General features: G+C 41.0%; 1 protein-coding gene across 4 annotated transcripts in view; it reads left to right on the forward strand.

Annotated features, from left to right (window-relative positions):
• The window catches only part of LOC110530001 (ATP-dependent zinc metalloprotease YME1L1), an 80,393-nt gene that overhangs the window by 12,436 nt on the left and 54,385 nt on the right, over window positions 1-13,572 (forward strand). For 3 of the 4 annotated variants that reach the window (XR_016482413.1, XM_021612746.3, XM_090181848.1), the window contains exon 1: window positions 8,080-8,489. Coding sequence is in view for 2 of the 4 variants with exons in the window: in XM_021612746.3 (XP_021468421.1) it covers window positions 8,457-8,489 (33 nt within the window). In the remaining 2 variants the exon portion in view is untranslated. Of the gene's footprint in view, window positions 1-5,739; window positions 5,838-8,079; window positions 8,490-13,572 lie in introns of those variants that run through there. The other variant, XM_036985537.2, reaches the window with a different exon arrangement.

A 13,572-nucleotide genomic window follows, 5' to 3' on the forward strand; every position in this document is an offset into this window, starting at 1 on the left:
ATAAAGGCTTTCATGCTGAAGAACACCATCCCAACCGTGAAGCACGGGGGTGGCAGCATTACTACCAAAAGGCAATACTACCAAATACTAATTGAGTGTAAGTAAACTTCTGACCCACTGAGAATATGATGAAAGAAATAAAAGCTGCAATAAATAATTATCTGTACTATTATTCTGACATTTCACATTCTGAAAATAAAGTGGTGATCCTAACTGACCTAAAACAGGGAATTTTTACTAGGATTAAATGTCAGGAATTGTGAAAATTTGAGTTTAAATGTATTTGGCTGAGGTTTATGTAAACTTCTGACTTCAACTGTACATATTGAACTTCAATCCTCTCAGGCCAGGGGCACAATGTATTAATTTATGGTTGTATCAGAATCACCGTTATAATCATTGGCCAGTACGGAGAATTAAGTAAAACCACAAGGTTAAATCCCTATCTCCATCCATGGCTAATTTAGAAGGGACGATTTTAGCTAGCTTTTTTATTTTTTCCTTATTTTGCCAGGTAATTTGACTGGGAACACATTCTAATTTACAGCAACGACCTGGGGAATAGTTACAGGGGAGAGGAGGGAGAATGAATAAGCTTATTGGAAACTGGGGATGATTTCGTTGGCCGTGATGGTATGAGGGCCAGATTGGGAATTTAGTCAGGACACCAGGGTTATTAACACCCTACTCTTATGATACATGTCATGAGATCTTTATGCAACATCTTTATGGACCACAGTGTCAGGATACCCTACACAGGGAAATGTCCACAATCACTGCCCTGGGACATTTTGATATTTTTATTTGTGAAACTTTTTTTAGCTAGCTAGCCACCGGAGGACAACGACACAAGAATTTTGTTCTGTTTGTTTGTTCTGACATTTAGCTTTTGACGTAACTGGTGTGAAGCCAAATCCAGACATACTTTTTTTTGGTGTACCAGGACCATTCACAGTTGAGCTCACTCAGTTTAGCTCAGATTGGTGTTATTTTATTGTATTTTTTATCAAGGGAGGCCACATGCTCGCTGGCTTCCCTTACATTCAATGCTACGGGCGGCAACAACGTTATACTCTGTTTGACCAGACAGCATCAGATACAGTGCCTTGCGAAAGTATTCGGCCCCCTTGAACTTTGCGACCTTTTGCCACATTTCAGGCTTCAAACATAAAGATATAAAACTGTATTTTTTTGTGAAGAATCAACAACAAGTGGGACACAATCATGAAGTGGAATGACATTTATTTTATATTTCTAACTTTTTTAACAAATCAAAAACTGAAAAATTGGGCGTGCAAAATTATTCAGCCCCCTTAAGTTAATACTTTGTAGCGCCACCTTTTGCTGCGATTACAGCTGTAAGTCGCTTGGGGTATGTCTCTATCAGTTTTGCACATCGAGAGACTGAAATTTTTTCCCATTCCTCCTTGCAAAACAGCTCGAGCTCAGTGAGGTTGGATGGAGAGCATTTGTGAACAGCAGTTTTCAGTTCTTTCCACAGATTCTCGATTGGATTCAGGTCTGGACTTTGACTTGGCCATTCTAACACCTGGATATGTTTATTTTTGAACCATTCCGTTGTAGATTTTGCTTTATGTTTTGGATCATTGTCTTGCTGGAAGACAAATCTCCATCCCAGTCTCAGGTCTTTTGCAGACTCCATCAGGTTTTCTTCCAGAATGGTCCTGTATTTGGCTCCATCCATCTTCCCATCAATTTTAACCATCTTCCCTGTCCCTGCGGAAGAAAAGCAGGCCCAAACCATGATGCTGCCACCACCATGTTTGACAGTGGGGATGGTGTGTTCAGCTGTGTTGCTTTTACGCCAAACATAACGTTTTGCATTGTTGCCAAAAAGTTCAATTTTGGTTTCATCTGACCAGAGCACCTTCTTCCACATGTTTGGTGTGTCTCCCAGGTGGCTTGTGGCAAACTTTAAACAACACTTTTTATGGATATCTTTAAGAAATGGCTTTCTTCTTGCCACTCTTCCATAAAGGCCAGATTTGTGCAATATACGACTGATTGTTGTCCTATGGACAGAGTCTCCCACCTCAGCTGTAGATCTCTGCAGTTCATCCAGAGTGATCATGGGCCTCTTGGCTGCATCTCTGATCAGTCTTCTCCTTGTATGAGCTGAAAGTTTAGAGGGACGGCCAGGTCTTGGTAGATTTGCAGTGGTCTGATACTCCTTCCATTTCAATATTATCGCTTGCACAGTGCTCCTTGGGATGTTTAAAGCTTGGGAAATCTTTTTGTATCCAAATCCGGCTTTAAACTTCTTCACAACAGTATCTCGGAACTGCCTGGTGTGTTCCTTGTTCTTCATGATGCTCTCTGCGCTTTTAACGGACCTCTGAGACTATCACAGTGCAGGTGCATTTATACGGAGACTTGATTACACACAGGTGGATTGTATTTATCATCATTAGTCATTTAGGTCAACATTGGATCATTCAGAGATCCTCACTGAACTTCTGGAGAGAGTTTGCTGCACTGAAAGTAAAGGGGCTGAATAATTTTGCACGCCCAATTTTTCAGTTTTTGATTTGTTAAAAAAGTTTTAAATATCCAATAAATGTCATTCCACTTCATGATGGTGTCCCACTTGTTGTTGATTCTTCACAAAAAAATACAGTTTTATATCTTTATGTTTGAAGCCTGAAATGTGGCAAAAGGTCGCAAAGTTCAAGGGGGCCGAATACTTTCGCAAGGCACTGTATGTTCACCCTCTGGTTGGTATTGTAATCGGAACAAGTTAGTCTTTTTTTTTAAGTCTAAGGGTGATTTATTTATTTGAGAAGCATTCCGGAACAATAGAAATAGAGCATTTCATTGTATACCACGGCAAATCTACCGTGGTGACTTACCTGACACTTTGTATGAATGGGAACTAATGTTGGTGTAGGCTGCTGACTGTTATTACTTTATTTGTTTCCTATTGAGGTTATCCAAAAGTGTCTGGTATGGTCATATCTTATCAAGATCGGGTGTAAATATAAATGGACTGTCCATATTTGAAAGGTGTAACTAAATCAAGTCAATCTGGAGGATTTAGTTATTTGTGCCAGAAGGGCGCAGGCCAGAATCAAACCGACACCGATATGGTAGGCCTATATGTGCAATCTGAAGGCAGCAGCCCTAACCGCTAGACCACCCCAGGTTACAATATATATATTTTTTTAAATTAAGATACACTATGTCGTAGACTAGTGGAGTCCAATATCTATCTTGTGTTATTAAGCTATATAAAATGATGGTTGCATTTTTGAATGTTGCAGTAATAAGATCTAGGTCTAGGTTTAAGCGAGCGAGAGAGGAAATTATTTTGTTAGCATGCCCTGATCCCAATGACTCGACTGCCCCCACGTGGAGAGAAAGAGAACTGCTCTTTTTAAGGGACTCACAAGGCTCATTTGATTTTCCTGGTGCAGCAGGAAAACTCTCAGTGACAAAAGTGTGATCAGATTAAGATTCAACATCTGTAGCTCTCTTGAGTTGGGCGTATGACATCAAGTGCCCCTACAGTATATCTGTGGTCTCATTTCAATAGAGTAGGCTATAGCCTGTGTGTAGGCCGGAGAAGCACAGAACAGTTATATTTCCAAGGAAAATAACTTCTTAAATAAGAGTAGGTTGTAGATAACTATATTGCCTATAAATAAATATTTTCTACACTGTAGAATAATAGTGAGGACATTAAAACTATGAAATAACACATATGTAATCATGTAGTAACCAAAAACCTTTCAACAAATCAAAATATATTTTATATCTGATATTCTTCAATCTAGCATAACATTTGCCTTGATGACAGCTTTGCACACTCTTGGCATTCTCTCAAATATCAAACCAACTTTGTTCTAAAACGCCTTAAGACTCATCTTATGTGTCTGAACTGTGCTTTAGAAAGTAGCTTGATTTATCTTTCTTCATATAGGAATTGCATCTATTTCCCAATTGCCTGAAAAGCTGCCAATCAGCTACAGTCAGATTTTCTAGCTTTGGTGCAGGCCTGATTTCTCATCATAATGAGATCTAAAAGTTCTATGGAGAGCCAATGATTTTTTAAATTGTTAATTGCAAGGAGTTCGATTCGGCCAAAGATGGTGATAAATACTGACTTTGGTGCGGCCCAAAACGCACACCGTAAATTCTGGGCCAAACTGTTGCTTCTCTCAGTCCGTGCCTCTCGCCTCCATAGCTAGCCTCGTTGAGAGTGAAGTAACGGTTTACACAACTGCACATGTAGATGCAGCAGGTCAACATCTATCTTATACTGCCATCTATTGGTCGAGCGAAATAGTGCCATTTGTGTTTGTAGAATTTTAAACCTCGGAAACTATTTGGGATTGTGCTGTATTTGGTAGTCTGTACAAGTAAAAAATTACCACGACTATGCCTGCTCTAAGGCATTTGAAGGGGGCGTGTTTGTCTTTCAGTGAGATAAAAATAGATTACAAAAGTTTTAGAGCAGATTCAGGGTCAGGCGTTTATTGGTATGAATCTTGTCCTGAAGACAGAGCTGAGCGATTTCCACTAGATGGGCCTGCTGCAAAAGCAAGATACGCAATATATCGTAAAAATTAATGAAAACAAAAATGTGGTTTTTGGTCTTAATTCAAGGTTAGGGTTAGCAGTGCGGTTAAGGTTAGGGTCAGGTTTAAAATCAGATTTTATAACTTTTTGGCTGTGCCAGCTAGTGACTATTCTGCAGAGCCTCCAGTACATGTGTCATTCCAATAAATGCCAAATTGCAACCTTTTTATCAGGGCTAGTGTCATGCCCCCAATTAGACCAAGTGAGACCACCATGGTCTACATTTTGTGGTAATTTTACGACTAGATCGTCTTCTCAGGCTAGACAAGGGGACGCCTAATCCCTAGCAAGAAATGTATGTGCTTGTGTAGGGGTAGGGGTAGGGGTGGTATACAGAAGATAGCCCTATTTGGTAAAATACCAAGTACACATTATGGCAAGAACAGTTCAAATAAGCAAAAACAAACAACAGTCCATCATTACTTTAAGATATGAAGGTCAGTCAATCTGGAAAATTTCAAGAACTTTAAAAGTTTCTTCAAGCGCAGTCGCAAAAACCATTAAGCGCTATGATGAAACTGGCTCTCATGAGGCCCGCCACAGGAAAGGAAGACCCAGAGTTACCTCTGCTGCAGAGGATAAGTTCATTAGAGTTACCAGCCTCAGAAATTGCAGCCCAAATAAATGCTTCACTGAGTTCAACAGACACATCTCAACATCAACTGAGGAGATTGTGTAGACCGGTGGAAATCTGTCCTTTGGTCTGATGAATCCAAATTTGAGATTTTTGGTTCCAACCGCCGTGTCTTTGTGAGTCGCAGAGTAGGTGAATGGATGATCTCTGCATGTGTGGTTCCCACTGTGAAGCGTGGAGGAGGAGGTGTGATGGTGCTTTTCTCGTGACACTGTCAGTGATTTATTTAGAATTCAAGGCACACTTAACCAGCATGGCTACCACAGCATTCGGCAAGCGATACGCCATCCCATCTGGTTTCCGCTAAGAAGAAGGAGAGTGATGGAGTGCTATTAATAATAGTTCAAATATATTTTTTAATCTAATATCTTAAAACATGTACACATTTAACAGGAGGGGTTTAAAATGTGTAATTATAAACAAGAAAAGTGCATTGCCTTCTGTTGGCTACTCTATAATGTCAACACGGATGCGAGAAATGATAAGTTGTCTATTTGGTTTTCCAGAGTCCTTTTCACCTGTCCCCTATCACTGTGGTGTTTGCTACTGGCTGGCCTTTGTTCGCTCATTGGCTGGTTCAGATTTACCTACAACAAAAGAGGAGGTGAGTGTCCTATACTGTATGTCATCTGTGCCCTGTGAATTTTTTGTATTTTTATTTAATCTTTATTTAACTAGGCAAGTCAATTAAGAACAAAATCTTATTTACAATGATGGCCTACACCGGACAAACCCGGACGACGCTGGGCCAATTGTGCACCGCCCTATGGGACTCCCAAACACAGCCAGTTGTGATACAGCTTGGAATCGAACCAGGGTGTCTGTAGCCACGTCTCAAGCCCTGAGCTGCAGTGCCTTAGACCGCTGCGCCACTCGGGAGCCCCCAGTGAATCAGTCATATGTAAATACAGTACCATCAAAAGTTTGGACACACCTAATCATTGAAGGGTTCTTCTTTATTTTTTACTATTTTCTACATTGTAGAATAATAATAGCGAAGACACCAAAACTATGAAATGACACATGGAATCATGTAGTAACCAACTTTTTTCTAAAACAAATCAAAACATATTTTATGTTTTAGATTCTTCAAAGTAGGCACCCTTTGCCTTGATGACAGCTTTGCACACTCTTGGCATTCTCTCAACCAACTTCATGAGGTTGTCACCTGGAATGCATTTCAATGAACAGGTGTGCTGTGTGTTGTGACAAGGTAGGGGTGGTATACAGAAGATAGCCCTATTTGGTAAAAGACCAAGTACACATTATGGCAAGAACAGTTCAAATAAGCAAAAACAAACAACAGTCCATCATTACTTTAAGACATGAAGGTCAGTCAATCTGGAACATTTCAAGAACTTTAAAAGTTTCTTCAAGCGCAGTCGCAAAAACCATTAAGCGCTATGATGAAACTGGCTCTCATGAGGCCCGCCACAGGAAAGGAAGACCCAGAGTTACCTCTGCTGCAGAGGATAAGTTCATTAGAGTTACCAGCCTCAGAAATTGCAGCCCAAATAAATGCTTCACTGAGTTCAACAGACACATCTCAACATCAACTGAGGAGATTGTGTAGACCGGTGGAAATCTGTCCTTTGGTCTGATGAATCCAAATTTGAGATTTTTGGTTCCAACCGCCGTGTCTTTGTGAGTCGCAGAGTAGGTGAATGGATGATCTCTGCATGTGTGGTTCCCACTGTGAAGCGTGGAGGTGGAGGTGTGATGGTGCTTTTCTCGTGACACTGTCAGTGATTTATTTAGAATTCAAGGCACACTTAACCAGCATGGCTACCACAGCATTCGGCAAGCGATACGCCATTCCATCTGGTTTCCACTAAGAATCAGAGTGATGGAGTGCTGCATCAGATGACCTGGCCTCCACAATCACCCTACCTCTACCCAATTGAGATGGTTTAGGATGAGTTGGACCGTAGAGTGAAGGAAAAGCAGTCAACAAGTGCTCAGCATATGCTGGAACTCCTTCAAGACTGTTGGAAAAGCATTCCAGGTGAAGCTGGTTGAGAGAATGCCAAGAGTGTACAAAGCTGTCATCAAGGCAAAGGGTGGCTACTTTGAAGAATCTGTAATATAATATATATTTTGATTTGTTTAACACTTTTTTTGGTTACTACATGATTTCATAGTTTGATGTCTTCACTATTATTCTACAATGTAGAAAATAGTAAAAAATAAAGAAAAACCCTTGAACGAGTACAGTATCAGTGTCCAAATTTTTTGACTGGTACTGTATACTGTAGCTAAGAAAGTAATACTAAGTGTATGTCGTGTAGTAAGCTTTTATTATCCCATGTGCCTTACCCTAATAATTTGGTCCCTTTCCCCCTCAGAATTTAGTCTACTCTTCTGACTTTGTGGTGCACATGTAGCCTATAGCCTGTTTTAGAGTAATGTCATTTAATATTGCAAGAGCTTTCTTTGTCTGCTTATATACCCCCTTTATTTATCCTACGGTTCTGACTTGGTGTACAGGGAGATTACTGTAAAAACGACCCATGTTCAGAATTCTGTCGCTGTACATTTCAAAAGTGCTGAACAAATAGTTATATTGACTACGTCCATCTTTGCTCGCTCATTAATGTCTTAATAGAAATTACGGATTGCCTCTTATCCGCTCATCATTCCCTTATGCCATAGTTTATACTTCTACATTTTTATAGGCCTATTGCTTATATAGGTCTATCTCATTAGTATCTTATTCATCATTTTAGGCTATGTTGGAATGACTTGATTGTTTTGCTTACTTTGTGTATTATAAGCTCATGTGCTTTTCTTGACAAGGAGGAGATACTATATAATGTGTTTAATTGAAATACTTTAGAATTTCATTCATTCGTATGGAGGACTGCCTCTCAATGGCCAATACATAGCATCAGCAATCCAGGGTTTATATGTTTTTACAGTCTGGTATACGTCATTGGTCATGACCCACAATTTATGATAAAATGCCTTAATTTGGGTGAACTTGGGTTGTTTATTTAAGCCTTTAGCCAGCGAATTTACTCCGGTTGTCAAAAAGAAAAATATCCGGTTGACCTTTAAAATGAGCAGCTTTCCTCTTGCGAACTTCACAAGCTAAATGGGTGGATCGCACATTGAACAGGAGTTTCAGTAACATTAGCTAAAGGAACACAGACAGAGAAACAAGGATCATTCGGAAAGGAACGTTGAAACATATTTGTTGGCCTGTCTAAGAGCGACATTGGAAATGTTTTCCTTGTCAACAACAGTCCAACCACAGGTAAGAAAAGTAGCTAGCGTTAATGTAATAGAGTAACTAGCTAGCCATTGACATTGAGTGTTGAATGTTTACCAGTTAACGTTAGCTAGCCATAGTTGTGCAAAGCTAACCTTATCTCTGTCTGTCGTTTCTTCTCATGAGATAGTTATTGAGCAGTTTGTAAGGGATATGTTGTCAATTTCACCAGGGTTTTAAAATATACTTTCACCGGCAAACGTTAGCTAACCTAGGCTAATGTGTCTGTCGCTGCAGCAATGCAGAAATGCTAGAAACTCTTCCTGGGTAATAGCAACAATCTAGCTAGCACAGCTAGAAGTCAAAGTTGTATATACAAGCCAAGAGTTGAATACTTCTGCAGACCCAGAAACAGAAGCAACTCTTCAATTGTAGCTTGTTTATGCTATTATTGTAATACCAGGTGGATAGCTTGTTACATTGAGGTCAGTGGTCTGCAGAACAGTATCACGAGTTCTTATTTTGGTGCTGCTATTAATCTCTGGTGGACAGATGAAACGGCGAGAATCTGTCAACGCTCACGACGTATAATTATGAGCAGTAGTAGTTTGTGGTTTTCTTCCATTATTTGGACGAAACAGGATTTGACAAAGGTGGTGCTTAAACTAGTGCGGTGGTTTCCAAGCCCTTGTGCAGACGAGACAGATTCTTCAGGCCAAAATTGCTTTAGTGTGGCCAGGGAGTTGACATATGACGCCTCCTTGCGGCCACGTTGTAAAACCACACAATCAATTATTTCGACCACATCTGAGAGGCTACCCCAAGCTGCGTGCTAACGGTTCCTAAAACTAGTTGATTCATCACCACAGTCCATTTCTGTGCTGTATTTGGTTGCTCTAACAAGGTAGAAAAGACAACGTGAAAATACAACGAGATAAAGACTCAAGAACTGTCAGAAAAGCGAAGAAACCTTTTTGCCCGTCAAGACCTGAACCAACTGGTAAGTCCGATTTCGAGTTCCGCTGCTAACAAGGTGTTCACAACAAGACCATTAAGTCAGCCAACATTAGCTAGCTAGATAGCTTGTAGTCTCTCTTACATAGGCAGCGCGTGAGTTTCAAGTTTTTGGGAACCCCCCCATAAAAATTCACCTTTGTAACAAAGGATTGATTGCATGCATTTATCATTGCATTTGCAGTCTGATGTAAGCCTACTATGATGAGTAGATTGGATAGACATAATTTAGGCTATTAATGAGCGCGTTGGCCTATAGGCTATATCAGAGGAGTTTCTTTCCATTGAAAAACTTTTTTTTAACTTTGTACTTTGTTAAACGTTTCATGCAATTCCACTACACTGACTGGAAACATTAGCAGAATCAGATTAGCCTGGCGCTGTAAACAGATAAATAAAAACGACCTTGTCTTGAATGCAACCATGTAATCTTGGCCTTTGAAAAGGGGTCATGGCTAGAAGGGAATCCAGCAAATTAACTTCAAAACATATATATTTTTATGGCATTTTAGCTTACCGGTACCCTTTTCCTAACCTTAACCTACTATGAAAAGTTAAGTTTGACATTCATTTTACAAAAACTGGATCCCTTCTAGCCATGACCATGAAAAAGGGGAGACACAAATTGTACAATATGACTACCATATAGAGTCGTGGCCAAACGTTTTGAGAATGACAAAAATATTAATTTCCACAAAGTTTGCTGCTTCAGTGTCTTTAGATATTTTTGTCAGATGTTACTATGGAATACTGAGGTATAATTACAAGCATTTCATAAGTGTCAAAGGCTTTTATTGACAATTACATGAAGTTGATGCAAAAAGTCAATGTTTGCAGTGTTGACCCTTCTTTTCAAGACCTCTGCAATCTGCCCTGGCATGCTGTCAATTAACTTCTGGGCCACATTGGTGGCAGCCCATTCTTACATAATCAATGCTTGGAGTTTGTCAGAATTTGTGGGTTTTTGTTTGTCCACCCTCCTCTTGAGGATTGACCACAAGTTCTCAATGGGATTAAGGTCTGGGGAGTTTCCTGGCCATTGACCCAAAATAGTGATGTTTTGTTCCCAGAGCCTCTTAGTTATCACGTTTGCCTTATGGCAAGGTGCTCCATCATGCTGGAAAAGGAATTGTTCATCACCAAACTCAGAGGATGTGTTACCATTCTTTATTCATGGCAAAATTGTAAGTGAGTCCACTCCCTTGGCTGAGAAGCAACCCCACACATGAATGGTCTCAGGATGCTTTACTGTTGGAATGATACAGGACTGATGGTAGCGCTCACCTTGTCTTCTCCGGACAAGCTTTTTTCCGGATGCCCCAAACAATCGGAAAGGGGATTCAGAGAAAATTACTTTACCCCAGTCCTCAGCAGTCCAATCCTTTTGTACCTTTTGCAGAATATCAATCTGTCCCTGATGTTTTTCCTGGAGAGAAGTGGCTTCTTTGCTGCCCTTCTTGACACCAGGCCATCCTCCAAAAGTCTTTGCCTCACTGCGTGCAGATGCACTCACACCTGCCTGCTGCCATTCCTGAGCAAGCTCTGTACTGGTGGTGCCTGGATCCCGCAGCTGAATCAACTTTAGGAGATGGTCCTGGCGCTTGCTGGACTTTCTTGGGCGCCATGAAGCCTTCTTCACAACAATTGAACCGCTCTCCTTGAAGTACGCAATGATGACGGCACGTGTTTCCTTCCAGGTAACCATGGTTGACAGAGGAAGAACAATGATTCCAAGCACCACGCTCCTTTTGAAGCTTTCAGTCTGTTATTCGAACTCAATCAGCATGACAGAGTGATCTCCAGCCTTGTCCTCGTCATCACTCACACCTGTGTTAACGAGAGAATCACTAACATGATGTCAGCTGGCCCTTTTGTGGCAGGGCTGAAATGCAGTGGAAATGTTTTGGGGGGATTCAGTTCATTTGCATGGCAAATACAAACTGAGGTAGCAGACTTTGAATTAATATTTGTTTCATTCTCAAAACATTCTCAAAAAGAAGTGATAGTCTAACATCAGGTATGCTTTTTATTTGTTTTACTGTAGGTTCACCAGCTGACCTCTATCAAGACACCCATGTTGACTGGATTAATCTACGAAGATGAGCAATGCAGCAGCATCAGTTTCTCCTTTACTAATTTGTCCTTTTCCAGATATGAAAGGAGACATCCCTCAGTTACAGTGCATTTGGAAAGTATTCAGACCCCATTACTTTTTCCACATTACAGCCTTATTCTAACATGGGTTTAAAAACATAAATCCTCATAAATACCCCATAATGACAAAGTGAAACAGGTTTAGAAAGCTTTACAAATTGTATAAAAATATATTTAATTATTCAGAGCCTTTGCTACGAGACTTGAAATTGAGCTCAGGTGCATCCTGTTGCCATTGATCATCCTTGAGATGTTTCTGCAACTTGATTCGAGTCGACCTGTGGTAAATTAGATTGATTGAACATGATTTGGAAAGGCACACACCTGTCTATATAAGGTCTCACAGTTGACAGTGCATGTCAGAGCAAAAACCAAGCCGTGAGGTCGAAGGAATTGTCTGTAGAGCTCCGAGACAGGATTGTGTCGAGGCACAGGTCTGGTGAAAGATACCAAAAATTGTCTGCAGCATTGAACAGTGGCCTCCATTATTCTTAAATGGAAGAGCTGGGCCCCCTGGCCAAACTGGGCAATCGGGGAAGAAGGGCCTTGGTCAGGGAGGTGACCCAAGAACCCAATGGTCACTCTGACAGAGCTCCAGAATCCTCTGTGGAGATGGGAGAATCTTCTAGTAGGACAATCATCTTTGCAGCACTCCACCAATCAGTCCTTTATGGTAGAGTGGCCAGCCCGAAGCCACTCCTCAGTAAAAGGCACATGATAGCCTGCTTGGTTTTGCCAAAAAAGCACTTAAAGTATTGACCATGAGAAATAAAATGCTATTGTCTGATCATACCAAGAATTAACTCTTTGGCCTGAATGCCAAGCATCACATCTGGAGTAAACATGACACCATCTCTACGGTGAGGCATGGTGGTGACAGCATCATGCTGTGGGGTTGTTTTTCAGCGACAGGGACTGGGAGACTAGTCAGGATTGAGAGAAAGATGAATGGAGCAAAGTACAGAGAGATCCTTGATGAGAACCTGCTCCAGAGCACTCAGGACCTCAGGCTGGGGTGATTGTTCACCTTCCAACAGGACAACGACCCTAAGCACACAGCCAGTACAACGACAAAGCAGTAGTGGCTTCGGGACAAGTCTCTGATAGTATTTGTGGCACAGCCAGAGCTCAGACTTGAACCCAATCTCAGGGAAGCACAAATACATGCTCGTCATCCTCACCAGGGTCTTGACCTGACTGCAGTTTGGTGTCATAACTGACTTCATTGGGCAAATTCTCACCTTCGATGGCCACTGGCACACTGGAGAAGTGTGCTCTTCATGGATGAATCCCGGTTTCAACCATAACGGGCAGACGTGTGGGCTAGCGGTTTTCTGATGTCACCATGATGCCCTATGGTGGGGTTATGGCATAAACTACAGACAATGAACACACTTGCATTTTATCAATGGGAATTTGAAGGCACAGAGATACCGTTACGAGATCCTGAGGCCCATTGTCTGCTGCCATCACCTCATGTTTCAGCATGATAATGCATGGCCCAATGTCGCAAGGATCTGTACACAATTCCTGGAAGCTGAAAATGTCCCAGTTCTTCCATGACCTGCATACTCACCAGACATGTCACCCATTAAGCAAGTGTGGGATGCTCTGGATCGACATGTACAACAACGTGTTCCAGTTCCCGCCAATATCCAGCATCTTCGCACAGCAATTGAAGAGTGGGACAACATTCCACAATCAACAGCTTGATCAACTCTATGCGAGGCAAATGGTCACACCAGATACTGACTGGTTTTCTTGTCCAGACCCATAACTTTTTTTTTGAAAGGTATCTGTGACCAACAGCTGCATATCTGTATTCCCAGTCATGTGAAATCCATAGATTGGGGCCTAATGAATTTATTTAAATTGACTGATTTCCTTATATGAACTGTAACTCAGTAAAATCTTTGAAATTGTTGCATTCATTTTTGTAAAGTGTAAATGCAATTGTGTT

The sequence above is a fragment of the Oncorhynchus mykiss genome, chromosome 8 (assembly GCF_057628025.1).
Source record: "Oncorhynchus mykiss isolate SJ-2025 chromosome 8, ASM5762802v1, whole genome shotgun sequence".
In the NCBI taxonomy this organism is placed as follows: domain Eukaryota; kingdom Metazoa; phylum Chordata; class Actinopteri; order Salmoniformes; family Salmonidae; genus Oncorhynchus; species Oncorhynchus mykiss.